Source organism: Manacus vitellinus, unplaced genomic scaffold (genome assembly GCF_001715985.3).
Source record: "Manacus vitellinus isolate BGI_N305 unplaced genomic scaffold, ASM171598v3 scaffold_3_pilon, whole genome shotgun sequence".
NCBI classification, from domain to species: Eukaryota; Metazoa; Chordata; class Aves; order Passeriformes; family Pipridae; genus Manacus; species Manacus vitellinus.
The window spans coordinates 19,293,227-19,315,494 of record NW_021940535.1 but is presented as its reverse complement, the minus strand read 5'-3'; the positions used below and the strand labels follow the sequence as shown (position 1 = coordinate 19,315,494).

The following is a 22,268-nucleotide window of genomic DNA, read 5'->3' as shown; positions in this document are numbered from 1 at the left end:
AAAATAGAGGCAATGAGAAATTGTTAGGAACAGTGAAATTAAAAATTCTCTGGAACAGAAGATCATCTTTCTCACCTTCCACCTAGAAATTCTGTAACATTCTTTCAGGTGTTATGTGTTTTGAATTACTCAGTTTAACATTAAGGGAGAAAACACATATCTATTATTTCTCACTCCTGCCTTTGCCCAGCAGCCCTTCACCTGATTTGTAATTTGTCACTCCTTTAATAAATTGGTTCTCGGACTGTTACTGTATATTTGTGTTTGCACAAGATGCCTTTATACTTTGCAGTTATGTGTTTGGCAGCTCTCATTTTTTCAGCAGGAATTTTACCCTGTCATTTCCTGTTTAGTTACGGGTTGAGCTTGCTTTTGTTTTCTGCGCTGTTTACTTGGTACCCTGCTTCCCCCACAGCCGGGAACCACAGGCTGCTCGCTAACTCCTCAGCCTCCTCCTCGCCTCAGCCACCACAGCTTTGTTTTCGTTTATGTCTGTCATTAACTCTCATACAGCTCACTCAAACTTTCCTCCTTTTTTTTAATAGTTAAAACACTGATATACTCAATCTTCAAAAGCCTCCTGAATAAGTGATCTGCCTACAGCAGGCACGAGCAACCAGAGAAATCAAGAGTATGGCTCTATTCCTGGCTAAATCCGTCACCACACAGGGAAAGGAGTGATGCCTCATCCACAAAGCCAGTAGTGCTGGTGACCAGCCCAGTGAAGACCAAAGGCATGGGGTGCCCACACTGTGCCCCATGCACAAGGGGATATTTGTACAAAGGGATGGCGTGTGGGGGGATGTGCCTGGGATGGGACTCCAGCGGCCAGGGGACAGTGGTAGGGCAGGAGAAAGAGGCAGATGGAGTGAGAGTGGATGGTGAGGGTGTATAAAGGACAGGAAGGGGTGGAAAAAAGTCAAAGAAAGACTAAAAGGAGATCCATAATGAGAGGAATAAGGGAAGGTGGTGAGAGGAAAACAAAACAGAAGGTGAGGGTATAGAAAGTAGGAAGAGAGATTAAGAAAATCCATCCTGCCAGAAACAGCACCTCTTGTCAGGCAGACAGCAGGTGCTGCCTGGGGAAGAGCTGATTCATGCATCTGGAGTGTAGGAACCGAAACAACTCTACCTAAGGAAAAAAACCCTAAAAATAAAAGACTCAACGGAGGTGGGAGAGGATGCCACGCTTTTTTCTTTTGGCAATCCAGTGCTTCCCAATTGCATGACATTTTTTGAATGGCTTTGCAAAGAAACGAGAGCTGTATTTCGAGAGCCTTGCAAAAATCTTGACAGTTCATTTCATTTTCTCATCCAACATGAGCCCTTCCTGCTCTCCTCTTCATCTTAGTTCAGCTCATTTTTGAGACATTTGCAGCCACAGAACCTCCAGGGCTTTGGCTCTATCTCTAGGACAAGATTTTCTCTTTGTTTGGGGTCTGCATGGCCACTGGGGGAGTCGCTAACGGAGATGGCACTGCCATGTGATGAGGGACACAGAAGGTACACCCGCACCGACCTACTCCAGCTGAGCTCTGGGTAGCTAGTAATGCAGTAACTGCTGGCCAAGTGGTATACAAGTATGGGTCTTTAATCCTCTCTGTAGCAGCCTGGGAGGCCATCTACACAGACAAATTTTCTGCTACAAACCATGACTTCAGTGGCTTTCAAAATCTGTCCTGCCCACCTTCTTCTGACCAACTTTGAACACTATCTTAGCTTCCTGTCTCCTGCGCTTTCGATATTGCCGCTGCATCACAAATCACTGGCAATGGATAAAACAATCTCTTACTAAAGCTACTTTTTTTTTTTTAAACCTCTCCTGGAAGTCTTATTACAGATTTGATGAATTTCTATCTGATGCACTACACGAGTCCTCCCACCTGACAATACCTGCAACAGCTTTTGGGGAATCTGCTCAGTTGCTTTCTGCACACTGATTTTTTTTTTTTCCTTGCTGTAAGAATTGTTTTAGAATCTTATAATTAAAATTTTCTATCAAAATTGCATTAATTTTTTCTTTGTGTAGAAAAAGTAGCCAACAGTGGTCTACTAAAGAGTACATGGTTTAAAAAAAATCATCAAGTATGGAAGGCTGTTTAATTGGGGAAAGATGATGAAAAAAAGCAAAACAATTTACAGACAACATGTAGTTTCACTTTTCATAATCTGTTTTCATAAGAAGTACCGGAATGTTTTAATAAAAAAAAATCAATTTTCCATTTGCCAAAATTCTGAACACTTTTTTAAAAAGAATCTTTTCCCCAAAGCAAGAGGTAGAGGGAAGAGTTAGCAAAAAGACAAAATCCATGGTGAAAAACTTTGGCATAAAATTTTATTTCTGCTAAATCTAGGTAGCAGTGAAGACTACCTTTTTCATTAGAAGCTCTTCTTAAAGCAAGGTGTTTGCTGGCATGTTATTTCAAAAACCAGCACAGTAGGATGACTTCATTAATAAATGGGCATAAAATCCAGAGATTAGGAAGTCTCAGAGTGAGTGACAAACCCCCATGCGGTATCTGATTTCTTTGCCAAAGTAATGAAGGTTTTTAATAAAGGTCAGGGAGAAACAATCTCTGAAGACAGCAGTGTATCTACCCTCTATATGTTTACTCTTTTATTTCACCCCTTTACAGTAAAAGGCAGACCTTAACACACACACAAAAGGAAACAACAACCAAAGAGGAGGGAAAAAAAAAAAAGAGCCTGAAATTTTAGTTACACCACATGTGGTTTTCATTTGTGAAAAATGAACAAGCTGTTTGTGGTTAAACTGTCTAATCTGCTGTTATCAATCTAGCGCTGCATTCAAGATTTACAGGATACATCAGCTTCTGTGCCACATTAGCTGTAAAAGGGAGAGGGGGTGGGAGGAAAAAGGAGGAGGAGAGAGTTTATCCTGAGGAATAATATTTCCAATGCAGCCACACTCACACTACATCTGGTTGTGCTGGTAGCGGCAGTTAAATTGAAATATTTCACAGCGTGTGTCAGAAACATGCAGAATGGTAATTATGACAGATCTGATTAAGCCTGAGTGCCACTAGCTCCCTGGCCAGCTCCGGTTGTGCAGGTGTGACCTTGTGCGTGCCTGCGTGTGTAAATAAAATTAATTACAAGCGAGAGGGCGAAGGCTTCGGTGACATCACAAAGCGGAGAAACTCCCAAGGGGGAGACCTAATGGAATATTTTCCCTCAGTCTAATAATACAGTTCATATTGACTTGAGGTAATTAGTGGGATCATTAAAGCAGTTTTCCCGGCGTATTTGGCTGCCTGATCAGATTAGTGAAAATGTTCTTCAGAACAAGCCCTGTGTGGTCTGCCAGAGAAGGAGGAAATAAAAAGCAACAAAGCATATTTTGGAATGATAAGCAGCGCTGGACTTTTTGCATGGCATTTTGCAGGGCCAGTCCCGGGAGCCTGGGTGCCCGACTCTCCTGACTGATTCAATCTTTCATCCCAGGTGCACATGCTCCTGCTGCACGTCACCTGAGACTTCTTAATTTTTGTTCCTCTATACTTCAAAACTATGCCATGCCTATCCCTCAATGCTTAAAAAAAACAGATAAAAGGCTTGTAGGACTGCTAGCCTTAGAACAACTACATTAACATAACTGGGGGAAGGAAGAAGAAGAAATATGTGATCATCTCCTCCCCACGTCTCCCCAAAAATCCAACAGAATCAATAACATTTTCATTTCCTAATGAGCTTACCTCAGCAGATAAAAAGGGGGAAAAAAAAGCAAAAAGTTTAACTACGATATAAAGTCTTCCACAGTAACAGAACACAGAGCCCTAATCAAGAAATGGACCATTTGTTTAAAAACAGTCTATTGAGCATGCTCTACCTTGCAAATGGAATATGCCAAGCTCTGTCACAGATGGCAAGCTTTGACAGTTCCCATCCGTAGCGTCGATACTCGACAGTTCAGCACAAGATCAGTGACATTCTGTCTCATTAGAGCCACGCTAATTATCACAGCTAGTTTCAGGGGAAACCATGTGTTGCAATGGTCAATTTGAAGGAGTCTGTGCATCAACAAACTGGTAATAAGGATCAGACACCTTATTATATGACAGCATGCTGCCTATGATCTGATTTACTGAATCAGAGGTACTGAGGCAACACTGAAGCCTGATGGGTTATGGAATCGTGTGTACACAATTGTGTTGCTGAAGTATGCTTTAAAAATAAAAGGGAGTTACATAGAAAAAATACAAATAAAAATTTTAAAATGGTGAAGTTATAATGTGGAGTTTTTTCATTTGTCATTAAGACATGCAGAGATGTTAGAGATCTTGTCAGCCAGTTTTATCTTTAATCAAATCATATAAGATAAATAATTCAAAATGAAAGCTGCAAAATTATGGATTATGCTAAATTATAATTCATTCCATACTCTGATTTTTCAGTTTCAATAACATGTACCAAACATTCCTTATGTTGTGCCGTCTTGCTGCTTTAACATAATTTTATATTTTGTAAAAAGCTTTCTCTTCTTGGCTTTTTTTTTTCATTTGTACATTTAATGACTTAAACTTGCAGTTCTCCTTGGCTCTCTCACACATTTATGCTCTTTCCACCAGACAAAAACCATCCAACCAAGACCCACTCCCCCACTTTGCTGTTTCTGGACACCTGTGGGCTGCATACTGCCAGGCACCGAGCGGTCCCAGCCCCAGCGCCTCCCAGGGATGCGCCGCAGTCTGTGGCCACAGGAGCGTTAAGCATTAACTCCCAACTTGCACAGGGCAGGTGTGCATTGCATCCCTCCAGGGAAGCTCTCCTTAGGGCTCAAACACACTCCCTTTCCTGAAGTTGCTACCAGTCCTTTAAACAGTAGTGTCTGAACAGCTCATTCTGCCACCTGCCTGGCTGGGAACCTCTAGCCGTGGCTGATTTGACCCCATGTGTAAAGCAGGCTCAGGAAGCACACTTTCTCATTGATGTGTCAACAAATCCAGCCTCTGCTTTATGTGTTGAAAGGGCTGCCTGGCCCCAAGGAGCTGTTTTGAAGAGGTCAATATAATCCTCTTACCAGTTAAGTATTTTCCATTCTGTACCTTTTTCTTTGGCTTGAATTATTTCAGGTTTTAATGCCTTTTTTCCCCCTCCTCTATGCTGATTTACATGGGCATGCTGATATGAACCACCTTGGAGATTTTAAGGTGGCTTCTCTTCAGTGCATGTTTGTTGATTCAAGGAGTTGCTGTGTACTCCTTACTGGCGGGAACCCAAGGCTCACTGAAGTTAACCCACTCAACAAAAATCTTACCAATAATGTGGGATATGGTCAGGATCAATGCCAGCCCTTTTTCAGGTTTACCCAGATCAAGTGATAAGAGAGTCAACTAAACTTAATTTTTATACCCACTTTCTGAGAATTAATTAAAAAAAAAAAAAAAAAACAAACGACCAAAACCCCAAGTAAATTTCCTGAGGTTTTAACCTTTATTTCTGAGAAGAGATGTTGTAAAAGAGACTAGGACATGGGGCAGAGGAAGGACCTGGAGCATTCATTTTTTTCCCCCAATGGAAACCTGAAAATCTTTTTCCCTCCAACCTGGGCAAGACAGAACACACTATGACTGTAACTTGATATTTTGTGAAAGAAACAAATCAGCTCTATCTGCCAAGTTTCACAGTTTCACTGAATGACACGCTGCTTTATGGGGCAATTCTTGATTGCATGCAAAAGCCCATCTCGCTCTCTCAGTTCACACTCTTCCTCTCCCAACCCTGCTGACACCCGATCCCATCCCAACTCCTGCTGCTCATGGCACCTCTTCAACTGCCAGAGCAATCACCCCCAGGCAACGAGGAGGGAGGAAAATAAAATTAAAAAATAGTAAAAAAATAGATGCTGTTGTGTGGTGTACTTCTGCAGCTAATATTTTCTAACTTCTATTTTGCCTTTGTAACAGGGCAAAAGTTTATTTCCAGGTTGTCCTGTGAAACGGCAGACCTCAGAGTACATTGTGTTTCCACCTCGCGTCTCCCTGTGCAGCATCCCTCCCCACTCCACAGAGAATCCATTGTACACTGAGGAAGGGGGGGGGGGAGAAGGTTTTGAAGCCAAGATTTAAACCCAGGAAGTGACTCAGCTGCTCTGAGGCAGACAAAGGCAGGAGAGGACTTGACAGAGACGCCTGGTGACAGGTGAAGGACTGAGCCCCTCCTGCCCCCCAGACTGGACCCCACTGGGTAGCCTGAGGTGCAGTGCCCTGAGGAAACAGCTTTGGAAACAAATTTCAGGATCCCCTCCTAAAGCCACATTATTACCAGAGGGTTACTCTTGGTGATAAAAAGGTTTCTCTTCCTCTCACTGGAAATAGTTGAATAGATTGTTCTATATCTGCGGTAATGGCATGTTACATCTCCGTGCCAGATCCACAATACCGTGCTTGTTCAGTGTGGGAAGCTGTTTAAAAATGACTTTCCTATTAGGGTATATAGCTTAGTCTCTAGATGGAAAAACCCAGATCAAAGATATAGCATTTATAAAACTGCTGGTTAAAAAGATAAAAATGAGATAACAGACATCAATTTTTCACTATAAATCTCTAGGTTTACTACAACATTAAAATTTCCAGTAAAAGCAGGGTTTTATATACCTGAACTCTAATGGCCTATTCCGAAAATATTTATGTCAGGAAAAGTATGGTATTTACATGCCAAAAGCAATTTTAGTGCCAATGTTTAGCATTCCCTTCCCATTTAACTCCTTCCCATCTACTCATGAGCGCTAGATGCTCTGCCTAGTGCCTACCCACTGGATCTTCCCATGCAATCTCTTGGAGGGGGATGCTCTGGGTGCATACAAAGGGAAAAAGTCAAACACTTCTAATAAAATACCACTGCACAAAATGCTTGCCCAATGGCTTAGGGTGGACTCTAGCATGGTCTGAAATCAGTGATTTTATCTACATACTTTGCATGCGAAACTGGTTTCCAAGGGGCTAACTGCCTCACCAAAGTGAAAGGCAGGGATGGAAGGACAGGAAATTGGGCCACACAATGCAACAGCTCAGAAGTAACAGGTCAAAATGTTACGCAATTAGATGAGGTTTCTGAGGTATGGGTAGTACTCTATTAGATTTATTCTAAAATTAAAATCAAAGCATGATTCTGTGAGAGCCAAGTGTCTCACCTTCTACATACAGGCATTTTTATTTGGTGAGAAGGGAGGGCATTCGGCATCTACGTGGTCATGAAGAGCCATAAGCAAAATTGACACTGCAGAAGAGTATTGATTTCACCTGTTTATTCTACTATAAAGTAAACTTATTAAGGTAAATAGTGCAGGCTAACGGCCTTACACTGCAGTAGATGAGACTCTCAGAAGTATGGAGCTTGATATTACTTTAATTCAGTTTTTGCAAAATGTAGTTTCCTAAATTTAAGAAGCATCTGTAAGCAGATTTTCAGCAAAGTTTTGCTTTCTTCCTTGCTCGGGCCTAGCATGGGCAGGCCACAGCTTTTCAGGATAAGCCATAATATAAATATAACTTCTCAAAACACAGCAAACATACAGAAACACTACAAGTCTCTACTTGCCTTATCTCTCAGGGCTCTTAGGTTGGGGTTTTTGTTTGTTTGTTTGCCTGCTTTTATGGAATAAAATTAGATTTCAGCATCTGTCACCATCAAGAAAAAAACTCATCCCTGGCTCCCACATGAGAACATCGTAACCACTGCACAGTTACTGAACCATGATGCCTTAATGATCATTACACAAATCAACCTTTTTTTTTTTTTTTTTAAATAACAAAATTAAGAACATTCTTCCATAATTACTTGACTCAGACTGTCAGGTCATAAATTTAATAAAAATCCAATATGATGAAACATATCGTATCATAAAAGTAACGTATGCCATACAATTTTATATATGTGTGGATTCTTTTGATTTAGACTTATTCAGGTGTGCTGATTAGATTTTAGCAAATAAAACTGTTAGCATTGCCATTCTATACTGAAAAACAACAACCTGGGAGTAGAGACAAAACACTTGGTAAACCTTTCTCTTTTCCTTTTGCATACATTTTTCCAAAGCTTTCTTTTCAACATAATCTAAAAAAAATATGCAGGCCTATTAGACAGACAACTTACAATAAAAATGTAAGATCTGAAACACTGATATTAGGTGCTTTGTCAATTATAGTTCTAAAACTCCCCAAAGATATGATGCATTCCAGGAATTCAAATTATAGTATCTTCCTTAGCTCCTCAGTATAACCATATTAAATTTAAAAATATATATTTTTAATTTAACAGAATTTGAATTTACCCGGTACATAATGTATCCATCCTTAAAAACACAGAAACATAAAAAAATATACAGAATACATTCATTTCTACATGGAAAAAGAATTCAACATTTAAAGGAATGTCCTAGAGCTAAGTCCCCAAACCCGTTCAAACCCGTATGCCAGACAGTCCTTATCTTTGGGAAAGCCAACAAGCTGCCAGCAAAGTGCAAACCTCTGCCTGATCCTGTCACCCTGTCCTTGTCCTGTGCCATGACCTCTGTCACACCGGGCCCTGGCAGCTGGCTTGTTGAGCATCAGGTCCACACCCGATTCTCCATCACTCAGAAGGATTTAAAAACAAAACTGTTAATCAAAGCATTATTTTCTAGTATGTGCCCTCCTGACTTTTCACTATAACTGGAAGAGATTATCCCAGGATTTCCAGCTCCACTCTTGCCAAAGGCACTAACACAGCACAAGGGAAGATGCTCTTTTTTTACCTTGGCTCTACTCAAATAGAAACTCCTGTAGCATATCATTTAATAGCAATCCTGTACTAAGTGCTCTAGTCAGCAGAACATTATCTGCAGTCTCCTGGCTCAGGCGAGCCCAGCCACCTTGCAGATGCTGGCTGCTTAGACATGCAATCTAATGTTGACCCAAATCAGTTCCTTAAAAAAAAAAAAAAAAAAGCCCTCCAGCAAACAACTACCTTTGTCCACTCACAGTGCTGGTTTAATTCACATACTGTTTTATGCCATAACTCCAGAATACACTCAGAAGTTAATCAAGTTTTTATCTCCAAAATAAGATAAAACCAGCAATGTTCAATTTTAGCCATTTTAGAAAACAAAACTGTTAACCAATGCATCTTTTTCTAATATGTGTCCTTCAGACTCTTCACTATAACTTGAAGCGATTATCCGAGGATCTCCAGTTCTGAGCATGGACCTAATATCCTCAAATTAAAACAATATCAGCAATAGATCTTTCTCAAGAGATGTTCTCTTAGAGAGTATGTTTGGACAAGCCTCTTTTATTTGTGCAAGGGAGACTTTTTTGTCCCAGGAAATATTTATCTGTACCACTGACAAGCTCCAATGCAGAATTTTTTACAATACAGGTATCTCCTTTAATATATGTGGTGTTGCTACATATTTAAAACTTATTAATTGGGTGACTAGTAGTCAGCTAGTTAGAGAAGACTCAAATACATCCAGTTTACCTATGAGGTTACTTCTGCGAAGCAGCTTTCTACTACAAATGACACTTTGTCTAACTACAGACCTGAAAGTTTGTTTGACACATAAATTAATACTGCTTTGCTGAAACTGGGGAGAAAAATAACCTCTGGCAATATGAGTATAATCACTGTAGTAAAAGGGAAAAGAACTACATGTTTGGTGTTGTTTTCTATACTTGGTAGCAAAGTTTGTACAAGAATCTAAATGTTATACCAGTGCTCAAATAAGCCTATACTACATCCTCTGGAAGCTTTTGGGCTTCACTTTGATTACGTGTCCCTTTTAAGGTCAGCATTGGAAGAGCTGTCCCACCTCGAAATTTTAAGGCTTTGCACTTAAATAAATATACTATCACACAAACCAGATCAGAACAAAATTATGTGGGCTGATAGACTGGCTTCATACCTTAGCTTTGCAGAGAACTGCAGTGGAAAGGGGAAGGTGCAGAAAACGGACAGTTCTCTAACCCCAGGTCTTGACATGTAAATAAAGACATCTGAGGAGCACACAGGTTGGAAGTTGCTGCAACATTCTATCATAATTAGAAACATTTCAAGAGCTCTGTAATTTCCAATCAAAATTACAGTAATTTCCGATATACAAGCCATGATTCATGACAGAATTTTTACATTCCATGGGAGATTATAGTGGCCTGATGTATGACACACTGAATACAGCACTAACATAAACAATTCAGTTTAATGTTTAAACAGCACTTGGTGTTTAGAATCCCACAATAAAAGAAACATATTATTGTTGAAATTATCACTTTGACAGTGATTGAAGGGTAAGCAGGCATGTGGCCTATAAAGCTATAATTTTTACAGTCCGCAGCTTGAGTTTAATCATTTTGATATAACATTTCCAAAATATCCCTTTAAATGCTCCTTACACCATATAACTTAAGAGACAACATCCTTTCTGTACAATGAAGTGAACTCCAAAATGTGAATGATGCAGAATTCAAACATTAAAGGCTTGTTAAAAAGAAAACCAGCATTAAAATGCTGACAGCCATGGTCTAACTGAGCGTCATCAGCTTTTCCTGGAAGATACTGAAATTTTCTATGAAGCAATTTTAGAAAAGTAAAGGAGTAGTGGATTAAGTGGACTTAACATTTAATCTAATGTGAAAATTCAACATTGGTGCCTTTGCCATTTCTTTGAGTTTTGGTCTAAACATGGTTCTAGTCTTTCCCATTTTTCTGTATGTTTTTCCTTTACTTCTTGGGTACATTCTCACTTAAATCAATGCTTTTGCATACTTCAGTGATCTTTCTCAGAAGACATGTCACTTATGATAATCACACTCAAACAGTGCTTGCTGATTTCCCTCTTGCCACTAAACTTGACAGAAACTCTTAATCTGAAGAAAACAGAATAGGAAACCACACAAGAAAGGCTTAAAACTGAATATGCAATATATATGTATGCACACACGCAATAACCAAGCAGACATCATATTCCACAAAGACTATACATATTTTCTCAGATATAACTTGTATAACTGTAATTTGTTGCGGGTTTTTTTTTTGAGGGGGGGTTGACATGGACAGTGCTGTCCACCTTCCATGCACAGCTTCAACAGTGGGTCTGACTAAATATTTTTACAAAAAAACAGAACCCCAGGAACTCATTGCAGCACATGTAATTGCAAAATACCAAAGCCTTGAGATGCATTTGGCAGCAATACACAGACCTTGCCCACAGCTTTTGCCACGTACACACCAGCTAAGAACTCATCAACCTGATGCCATCTGAGCCGCACCAAGACCCATGGGTGCACAGGGAAGGTATCTGGCTGGTGGGGAAAAAGGAGTGAGACATCTTTGCAACCCTGCTGGTCCAGGGGAACCAGATGTTACCTCTGGACTCAGCAAGGAGCTCCAAGTTGCGGTATTGGGCTGATATGCTGACCCGGTCACTCACTTTAACTCACGCAGAAATAGATCAAAACCGGGGCAGGGGGAACAATTGCGCAGGACACAGAGTTCTTTATGTCCTGGGAGCTTTACCTGGCTTTTGGTTGCCGCAACCTTTGCAAACAGTGCTTGAGACACCTTAGCTCTCTTCATTTCCTGCTGAATCTCATCATAAATGGAAGCATTAATGTTCATGGAATTGTTTTCTGGTTTTCCATTCCTCTCTGTAGCAATAGTAGCAGTTTTGACCTAGAAAATATGAGACATTTTTCATTGTGAAAAAGTTATTTTCCTCTCTTTCCCTCCCCAAGTAGTTCCTCTTTGCATGTTATTCCTTTTATTCAATCTTTCTCTGATATTCTTTCAGCTTTTCAGAGACTTAAAATTGTATGTTCAAGCGACTGGGAAACAAGAAAATTCAGCACATTGTAACGGGTGAGTGCATCTGAAATATGAATTATCACTAAGTGACCACTGCGAATTTCAACGCCATAAAACAAATTAGGTGGAAACTTGTCAAACAGTCTTGTAGAGACTTTTTAAACTTTATGTGATTTCTTTGCCCCACACAAATAAAATAAAAATTGTGAATGCAACATAAAAGAATCTCTAATGAAATAGAAACCTGAGAGATATATCTTGATTCATCTTATGTCCAGTACACTCAAATGCATGATAATGTTGAAAAGTTGTGGCTTTAGACTGAACTTTTAAAAATATATCTTATCAGTTTAGTTCTTAAGCTGTTTTTAAGACAGAGATAATTTAGAATAATGCAATACTTTAACCACTCTTTCATGAAACCAAGATAAAACTTTGTTAAAACTACTGATTCTATTTGTATTTCACTTACATACATCAAATATTTAGTCTTCTTGCAGTCCAGGTTAAATAAACACCAAACACACGTAAACAAGACAGAATGATTACGGTACCACCTCTATGCTGCATCTGCAGCATTAAGGAAAACAACAAAAAATACATTAGTAGTGACATGACGTGCAGGAGACTATCCTTTCCTTCCTCCTCTGGAAATGATGGAAGTGCTGTTTCAACACCAAGCATCATCCCACCAAGGTTAGAGTGCAGTTTCTGCAATATCAGTTGAGAGGTACAAAAAATCAGCCGGTACTCAGCTTATCCTACAATATTCTCAGTAGTTAAGGATAACGTCTGTCTTTAGCAGTTGCTCTTCTAATGCTTGCCCAGGATTAGTGAACCTAATAAACCACTAATCCTAAAGTGGACCAAACAAAAGGAAAAACTGGATTTCTGCCAAGAACCTAGAAGGTGACAATGCAAAATCAAACCTTTACATTTCAATTCAAACCTACTGATTCATATTGAGGTCGTTGAGAGCTGAATTAATTTAGTTATTCAAAAGTTACACATCTAGTTTAAGACAGTCATTTAGCCTAACTCTAAATCTAATGGACAGAGCCTGGCATTTCCAGAAGATGATTCAGCCTACTCTTAAGTACATGTCTAAACCCACACTTTCACTATCAGTTTGATCCAGTGCAAGTCAGCATCTTCCTGTGCTCTGAAGTCCCTTGAGGTTCAAAGGGAAATCATGACAACGTGATAATTCATTTTCTAATCTCACTCTCTATGAGCTTTCATATGTCACAGGTCTCACGATATGAGAGTCAAAGGGTTTGAGTGAGAGACATACTTAGGCAAATCAGGAGCCCATTTTTTCCTAGAAGTGCCGTGCTCAATTTGTGTTAGCTATCCTCCATAGTGCTTTTAAGATAAAATAATCTAGCCCAGAAACTGGGAGTGCACGCCACTTTTGTCGAGCCTGGTTTGTCTATCAGGCTGTTCAGGAGCTGCACTAACATAAGCCCATTAACTGCAAGGGGCAATACTCCAGTGAGAACAAGGTGTTCACAAGCATTTCCCCTTGCCTCCATTCTGGCAGGCATTAGCACTTTCTGGGATCTGAAAACAGGGGTCCTAAATAAAAAGGGAAATGAAGAAAACCCCCATAACGTGGCATACACTTTAATCATATGATTTGCTTTCATCTGAAAACAACTGGTACTTTGCAGCCATGCCCTTTTCTGCAGTGTGACATTTTACCAGCGACACTGCAGCAGAGGATGGCCAAGCCTGGGCCAATGGCTGTTTAGAAACATTTGAGGCAGTGGGCATCATGAGGAGCAGCAGCACAAAACTCTCTCCTTCCCACTGCTGAGCAGGAAAGGGCACAGCTCACACTGGGCAAATCATTATGGAGCGGCAAGAGCAGGTGCATCTCCTGAGCATCATACAGTGAAATCATTTAAAAATACCAAATCAGTGGCAAATTTATAACCTTTAGATGAGAGTGACTTGCCAAAAGATAACTGACAACCAATGGGGATGTTAAACACGCAACTAGAAACAGACTTCTCTGCGTGCATGTAAAAATCAGGCTAAGCTAAATTAGAGAATGAAAAAGTGATGGCTTTGTCAACATGCCTTCTTGGACCTCAAGTTTAAATTTTGACAAACAGATTTCAGCCCTTCCCCAAAAAAATAATTTTAACTTGTAACTAGTCGTTGAATGACCCAATGGGAAGATAAGAATATGAAGGTATTCAGCTTGCATACACAAGTCTTTTGGGAAGGAAACACTTTGCTCTTGTGATCCTGAACAAATGTCTCTCTTCTATAAGCACACTACCTTTTTGATTGCTACTCAGCTTCAAAAGGCAGCTTCACATTGCAGTAGTACTTCATAGACCACTTAACTGAGCTCTGAACACCCAGATCATCAAAAAACATCACACACCACGCTGGAGACATAATTTAAACTATGCATCTTGGTCCACACTTCTCAACGTCCAATTTAATACGGATATGCATTTAACCCAGGGGAACTACTGCAAATCCTCAGTCTGGTTCACAAATCACATCTATCTTTATACAGGTACAATGAATTCAACAGCATCTAATATGTCACTGAAGTTAAAACAAACTCCTATTGCCTTCTGTTGATATTTAATTAGGAAACCCTAACTGCATTCAGAAAACAGTAGTATTTGCATCAAAAAGCCATATTAGCCCAAAGATCTTCTGAAGAATAAAAGTCTTAAAGTTATAAAATGATGGGTTTGGGGATTATCAAGAGTTGTGGTTCGCAGCCGTACCCTCTTCTTCTCCAATTTACATCATTGGTCAAGTATAAAAATTCTTCCCCTGCCTCTTAATAATTTCTCTTCAAGGATCAGGTATAGACTCTGGCTGGACTAGATGGACTATTGGTCTGCTCTGGTCTGATGAATTCCATGCAATAATGCTAATTAACCTCTTGGAGAATATCCATACATAAAACTGTTTCATAATTTATACATAAGCAAGCATCTAGGCTGTTGTGTTGAATTTAGAATTGAGTTCAAGACAGAGGCTGTTTGAAGCTCGGTTGAAAAAACAACCTCCTCCTCAAAAGAATCCAACAGAAAACAAAAAAGCCCTCAACGATGCCACTTCAGGACTTCGGAGAGGAGGTGGAAAAAGTATTCATTTTGGAGAGAAAAGTAAAACAAAACATAATCTCTCATCTCATCCACTCAAACACAACCTCCCACCCCACCCACACTTACAGCCACATTTTCTGTTTAGGAAAGAAACCACAGATCAGCTAATTTTTTTTTTTGTTTTTACAGTAACTAAACTTTGCAAATACTAACTGAACAGAGGACCATTATTTTACAAATGTAACACACTGAGAATCAAAAATTCATTTGGGCCATCTTCCTATCACCAATCAATTTAGTCTTCTAAAAATACCTGAAAAAATTAACACATCCATCCCCTCTTGGCCAGCCCATATATGTCCTGTCATCAAATAAGTACTGATTACAGTAGCAAGAAATTTTGGATTAATTAATTTTTTCTAAAAAAAAAAAAAAAGACAGGTTTTTATAGAAGAAATAACCAATATGAAGAGGTTTTCACAAACATGGAAGCTCATTCCTTCCCCATTGAAACTGAAACAAAAAAATCTTATATAACACATTCTCATAAGTACTGTTTTAGCTTGGGAACAAAAATCTTCTTTAATCCTGGTTTAGCTTTTAATATTACATCGTACATTAAAATTCATAAAGTAGTTCATTCCAGGCAAAACAAACTACTTTTCAGTTCTGCTCTGCAAATAGCAGAGGAGGTACAATAAATGCTGTTGCTTTCAGAACAGCTTTTATCAGAACAAGGTTTACTACTCCATTATTACAGTGGCGCCTGGAAGTGCAGTTATAGTTAAGTGTCAGGGTTTCCATTAACTCTCCTCCATGGTGGTTTTTGCGGGGGTGGGAGGAGAGGGTTGCATTTATTATTTTGTTCATTTTTACTTTCGTTAAAACGCAACTTGCCACAAAGACTATCAACCTAAATCTCAAATTTTGGCACCTTAAAAATAAAAATTTTGCTGGTGTTGACATATGGCATGTGTTTAAACCCCAGGGCTCCACCATCAAGTTTCATGGAAACTGGTGCAAGAGTTCCTTGCAATGGAGGTTCATTGGTCCTCAAACAACTCAAAGCAGTGTCCTCCTTGAGACCAGTCTTTCAAGAGTGACATCCTATCTCTGAGACTTAAGTTGAAATTGCTTTAGCATGAAGGAACTGTAATTTATCTGGAGTCGGAGGGAGGTCAGGATTATATTTATGAGATGAAGGTTTTTGTCAATGAGTACCTAGAACCATGACTCATGTAAGATTTGCGGATACGTCTTAAAACATTGTCTTGTTGAAATTATATTCTGCTCTTGACATTACATATACTCTGTTTTTACATAGGATGATGATGGGCCCCAACAGTTAACACAAATTTTCTTTGCGGAATATGGGTGGTAAGAAGGATTTCTTCCTCAGCTCTGTTGAAATGGAGATTACTTGTCCTGAGAAGGAAGTGTTCATAACTGCAGGCTAAAAAGTTTTAAGCAGAATACTTTGGAAAACAAAATATGTTAATTGGCCACCTGACTCCATTCTCCCTAACAATTTGTACTGAGGAGGACGGAGTCCTCTTCCCCCACATCCCAAACTGCCCTGATGGGACAAAAACACCACCCCTAGCAACTCAGCATCTTCTAAAGTATCCCCGGATCCTCTCATTCCTACATAGCATGCAATAGATTCATCCTCTGAACTTGATCAAGGAATATCTCAAAACGACCTCTGTGGGGTGATCTGCAAGACAAAGATGTTGAAGAGTGGGGGGAAATTAATAAAAGAAGTAGAACACGAAACGACCTTTTTCCTTCCTTCTAGCAGAGGTTAAACTACGTCTCCATGCAGTACCTACCTGATGGAGATGCTAATACTTATAAACTGCAGTACCCAGGAAAGTGCCTGGCAGACAGGTTTCTGACCCCCGGGGTGGCAAGACGAACAATGTCCAAGGGAAAAATTCTTGTGTACACTGTCTCTTTGTGCTCAGTCCACCAGTGTGGAACATAGTAGCAGACTTTTACAACTTGACCAGCTTAGAGGGCTACACACGCAGCCCAAAAGCTCATGCATTACAGGCTAATGATTCCAATTAAAAAAAAAAAAAGTAAGATTTTGCATTTTGTTTAAGTCAGAGAGAAAGGGAGAAGTAAGGGGGACAAAGAGCTTCTTAAAGGATTTCAAAAAAGAACTGGAAACAATCCAGATACATTAGCTCAAGTAGCAACTAGTAAGAATGCTGTAAAAATGAGATAAATTCAGCACAGTTCGTTCTAACTCAGGCACTAAGGTTTTATGCTTGGTGGGTTCCTACTATCCAATCAGACCTCCAAGGTCACGCTTTCTCTTTCTGCATACAACAGTATGCAAAATTTACAGAGAACAAGCTCAGCTGCTAAATGGTTAAGTCTGCTCTACTGTCTGGCCACCAGTTGGCAACACGAAAATGCAAAATAGATCCTTTTCAGGATGTTTATTTTCACATCCTTCCGAAACTGATAACTTGCAATTGCAAAATAAACCTTCATGTGTGGCATATTAGCTCCCATTTTTCATGGTTTCATAGTTTAATTGTTTCAAATGTTACACTGGTCTAAAGATTTAATATTAAATATGTTGGTTCTTGCGTAAATTCTGTTGTCAGGATAAACGGTCTGTTTTCTCTTTCAATGGTTATCCAAGAAGCTCACAACCAAGCTGGAAAAATATTATGCTGTATTCCTGCACAGTGAACTTTAAATAATTGCTTGTAATAAATTTAGTAGTAAGGATGCTAGTTGTTTTATTCCCTTAGTATCAAATATTCAATAAACTGTGGACATTTTGTGGGAGTCATCAGAGTAGTAGCTTGCATTAATAATTTTGCAGTATCCTGACTATAATTTATTTCTGCTGTGATTTGTAAAGTCATACTTGCCAGTGTTACAACTAGGATAATTTCATTATTATTTCTAGCATTAAGTATTGTACTTATGCTACGAACACAGATATCCCAATTTTCAAGCTCAGGACTCTGAACACTTAGCAGCAGGTGGAAAGTGCTTTGGATGTTTATAGGTGGGTAATTCTGGAAACATGTAAAAACGTCATAGAGAATCCCAGCTGAGAGATTTCTACATTCTCACTCGATTTGCTAGGGCAAGTGAATATGTTTTGCTGAATGACAGAGAATTGTAAAAAAAATTGGAAAAATAACTGCTTTGTTCTCTAGACCTCAAGTATTAGTCTATCAGGTTTCCTTGTTAACTTGCTTTCCATCTGAAAAGGATTAAAACAAAAACCTATGCTGTTTCCACTTTGAACTGTCGCAATTAGGTTAACTATACTCCTGACTCACACTAAAAAAAAAATGAAATGTAATTATGAACAAGATCACAGTAGAGACAGATATCCACCCCCACCCACCCCACCCCCCAAATCTGGACTTACAGTATATTTTGTCAGTTAAGAAAACCCCTAAGTCTCACTTTCTTTCTGGCTGCCAGGGATTTATACAGTTTAAAGTGTGAATTAAAACCAATACAAGGACTACCTCTGACTTGACATCCTTCTGGAAGGTCCTGTAATTAACTCTGTTCTTTAGCTGTGAAATTGCCCAAGACCACTTGAGACAGAGTGAGACATTACCTTGGCAGAAAGAGATAAGTTAAGAAGCAGGGTTAGCCTTTGCTCTGAATTACCTGGGCTGTGGGAGCAGGTACAGATATTAAAACAAACTCAAATGTTATTTTAAACACAGTTATCTCTATTTAACTATCTCCCACTAAAGCATTACTACGTAAATAGATTCTTGTCTTGAAGAATATCTATAGTGGATTTTACAGACTAAACTCAGTTAATGATAACAAAACTACACCATTAGCACAGTCTGTTCTTTCTGCTAAAATTTTTTTCTCTTCTTGTGAAAAGTACTGCAGCAGGTCAAGGTGATCTTCTGTTCTCCCTTCTACAATTTTGTTATTTGTTACTTTAGTGTGGTCATTAGTATCCATTAGCTGCAGGAAAATTAGAAAAATAATCTAGAGAAATTTATAGCATTCAGAATGGGTATGGAACATAGTCATAGTCACAAGCCTATGACTGGTTAATGAAAACCTGCTGTTTATATACTCAACCATCACAAAATTCCCACAATCCCAAAGCCTTGCTTTGTATAGCAAATCTGGACTCTGTATAAAGCACGATGCCCACATATCTGCAGATCAGACTTTTTCCTTGCATAGGTACAACCTTGAGCCACAGCAATGCAGAATATTTCAGAAAAGATACAGTTTTTGGAGTGTTTCGCTCACAACCACATTTCTTCTTTGTGGAAATCCTGTGCATTCCTATGGCTCACACATGTATTTACCATGTACCTTAAAAGAAGCATCAGAGTTTCCTCCATAGACACAAGGACTACGCCATTAAATTTCTGGATGTCACTCTACCAAACTTTATAATTTCTGCAGAATTAAATAAAATAGATTTTACAGAAATCAATAGGAGTTTCATCTGAATAAATACTAAATGAAGCTTTAATGAACATATCCAAATCTTTCAGAGCGAGCAATATAGCAAGTCTGTTATGTTACCCAGTTGTCAGCAACTCAACCTGGTGAAAGACTGCCTAGTATTTTGGGATGGAGTCTTCTTTTCCACATCGCTTCCATTTTACCTGTTTGATTTCTGGAAAATAATTTTTAAGGCACTACAATGTACTCATACTTCTGCTTTCTTTCCCTCTCAGTTTAGTGGTCTAAATCCTTCAAAATCCCTATCTGAACCTCTAACATTAGGAACCTGAGAATTGTAGGAAAAGATGACAGCTAAAAGCCACCATCTTTCAGGCCCAGCAAAGCTCTTATCTCAACCAAATAAGGAAAAAAAATTCTATAGGGATCATAAAGGACAGAATTTATCTTAAAAGTAGAAAACAGGTAGAAATTACTCCTACTATCACCCATTATATTTCTTAAATTTAATTTGTAGTATGCACTGCAAATAATGACACTATGAGTGTTTAAAAAAATGCAATAGCAAAAGCTTTCTTTTTTTGTAAAAAACGTATCACACAGCAGGACAGTGTGAAAACACAATGAGCAAATCTCAAAAACAGAGAGAGCAGTTTACTTGTGGAGGCCGGCTGGGTGGTGTGCTTATGAGAGGTGCGGGGCCCATCGCAGAGGCTGCATTCAAGCTCCTTTCCCTTTCGTCCTGGTAAATTCGATCCCGTTCTGCTTCTGGCAGCTGCAAGAAGTTCTGCATAGCCCGAAGGTTTACCAGTAAGGACTGCGAGGCAGTCTTGGGATCCTCTTCCTTTCGGAGGATTTCTGAGAGCAAGCCCTGTAGGGAGGGAAGAAAAAAAATAGGCTCGAGAGTTAGCCCAGGTGAGCTCCTGTAAAACTGTGCTCTGCAAAGCCACTGCTTATCAGTCCTTGTTCTTCTTACTGCTGGGCTGAGAAGAGCAGCAAATACACTATTTGCTCCACATAGGAATGTATTAATGGCATTTTAGGCAGCAGAGAAGAGAGCCTCAATTGTACCCTTAATTTTATTAAGTACCTGTTTTACATACAACATAAACTGAATCTGCCTAATAGGTCTCGTTCTTTTTACTGGCTTAACTTGCCATGAAATCTTTCACAGTCGACAGACAATCATGAGGTGTTAAGAATAAGTGAAATACACTGGGGTGTTCTGAGGCTTAACAGACAAAATGCATAACCAACCTAAAAAAAAGCCTTTCCACATTTCTAGCAACTTACACAGCTCTTTGAAAGGAAGTGATATTTCATAACTTATCTGAGATGATAAACTAGCAACATTCCTAAAGTACTGCTTAACTGACTCAGGGCCATATTTTTTAAGTCAGTATTTCTTTCTAAGAATTGTATATTGGAGTTTAGCAACAAATGAGGAAACTCATTGTTGGATGCCCTCACCTTCCTCCTTCTTGCACCTTCCCCTCCCCTCATCAGGACAACCCTAATCCTCACCCAGTCCATTGCCTGGGATATTTATTTGAGAACCTGCTGTGCAGGTCTCATTTCCTAAGTCCATTTACTGTCAGAGCCCAGCAATGACACTGGGAAATGAGAAGAAAACTGTATACAAGGCATCGGCAGCAGCAAGCCTGAAGTGGCAGGCTGCAGAGGATAGCAGCCGTCAGCAGCTTGTACAGACCACACCAGGTTTTCTACACAATTGTTTCATCTCGGCTTGCAGCAATGGAGCAGGCCTGGTGGTCTGGGACACCTAATTCCTCTAAAAGACGAAATATTTATGAAACTGTGAGTGCAACTGCAACTTCAATGTCAACAGGTTCTTGAAATCCACCCTCCCTGCCAAATTCTCCTTTTAAATATGTCTCCTTTAAAAAATGCTCTACTATCTTGAAGTAACAAGATGGTGATAAGAAAACTAACTTTTTCAAAAGTAGATGTGAACTTCTTTTTAGAATAAATGCTGTTGCTTGCTGGGACAAGGTGAGGATTAGTATGGGAGGCTTTTACTGCTACTGTAACAATGGAACAGGCATGTGAATTTAAAGAAATAACACAACCCAATGTTTTCTTTCCTAAAGACCTGCTGTTAGTTTATTCAGGATAATAGAGAGGTAAATGGAGGGAAGGAAGCAGACAATAAAAAAGCTAAAACTAAGGCAATCCTGACTGAATAGATCCATTCCTAAAGGAGCACAACAGAAAGATACAGCCAAGACACATCTTTGTAGGGACGTCTCATGCTCACAGTACCTGTGGAAGTTGTCACCTCTCTCAAAGGTCTTATCCTCTCAGGCATAAGCATCAGCACCTTATGGAGATGCCGCTGCAAAGCCACTGCTCTCAGGCAGCTGTGCTTAGGCAGGGTCAGGGCCCACCCAGTGCAGGTCTGAGTTCTGTATGTGCCTGTTGCACCTCCACGTCTTGGGTGATAAGGACAGACGTGCTAACCACTACACTGTGGCCAGTGTGGTCCTCCTGGCCCTGTCTGTACCTGAACACGTAAAAGGGGAATGGGATGGAAAAAAACAAACAGCCTTTCAGCACTGAGCATGAAAAATATTTCAGAGGAGTATTAAAAAAATAATAGTCTTGGGGGATACTTTCTTACCACTTTTCTTGATCTCTCTTTTTTCCTGTTGTATCCAGTCAGAAACCATGCAGAAGGTGCAATGACTTACTGACAAAAGTGGCATTTAGGTCACGTATAAGTTTTACATTTTTTCTTAATGATTTGTATAATAATAAATTTCCCTGTTAGCAAATACGGAAATTAAATGTGTCTACCATTTTTTTCTAGGTCTGAGTACACCAAAATGGAGACATGGCAAAGCTGTCTGCAGAGCACAGGATGCAGAGAACAGAATAGAATCATTTAGGTTGGAAAAGACCTTTAAAATCATAGTGTCCATCCGTTAACCC

General features: G+C 39.5%; 1 protein-coding gene across 7 annotated transcripts in view; it reads right to left on the bottom strand.

Moving 5' to 3' along the window:
• Window positions 1-22,268, bottom strand: part of SATB1 (SATB homeobox 1) — a 74,253-nt gene that overhangs the window by 15,240 nt on the left and 36,745 nt on the right. For all 7 annotated transcript variants that reach the window (XM_018075625.1, XM_018075624.1, XM_018075629.1 and 4 more), the window contains 2 exons: window positions 19,975-20,187; window positions 11,515-11,670 (listed from right to left, as the gene is read on the bottom strand). In XM_018075625.1, coding sequence (XP_017931114.1) covers window positions 11,515-11,670; window positions 19,975-20,187 — 369 coding nt within the window. The remainder of the gene's footprint in view (window positions 1-11,514; window positions 11,671-19,974; window positions 20,188-22,268) is intronic.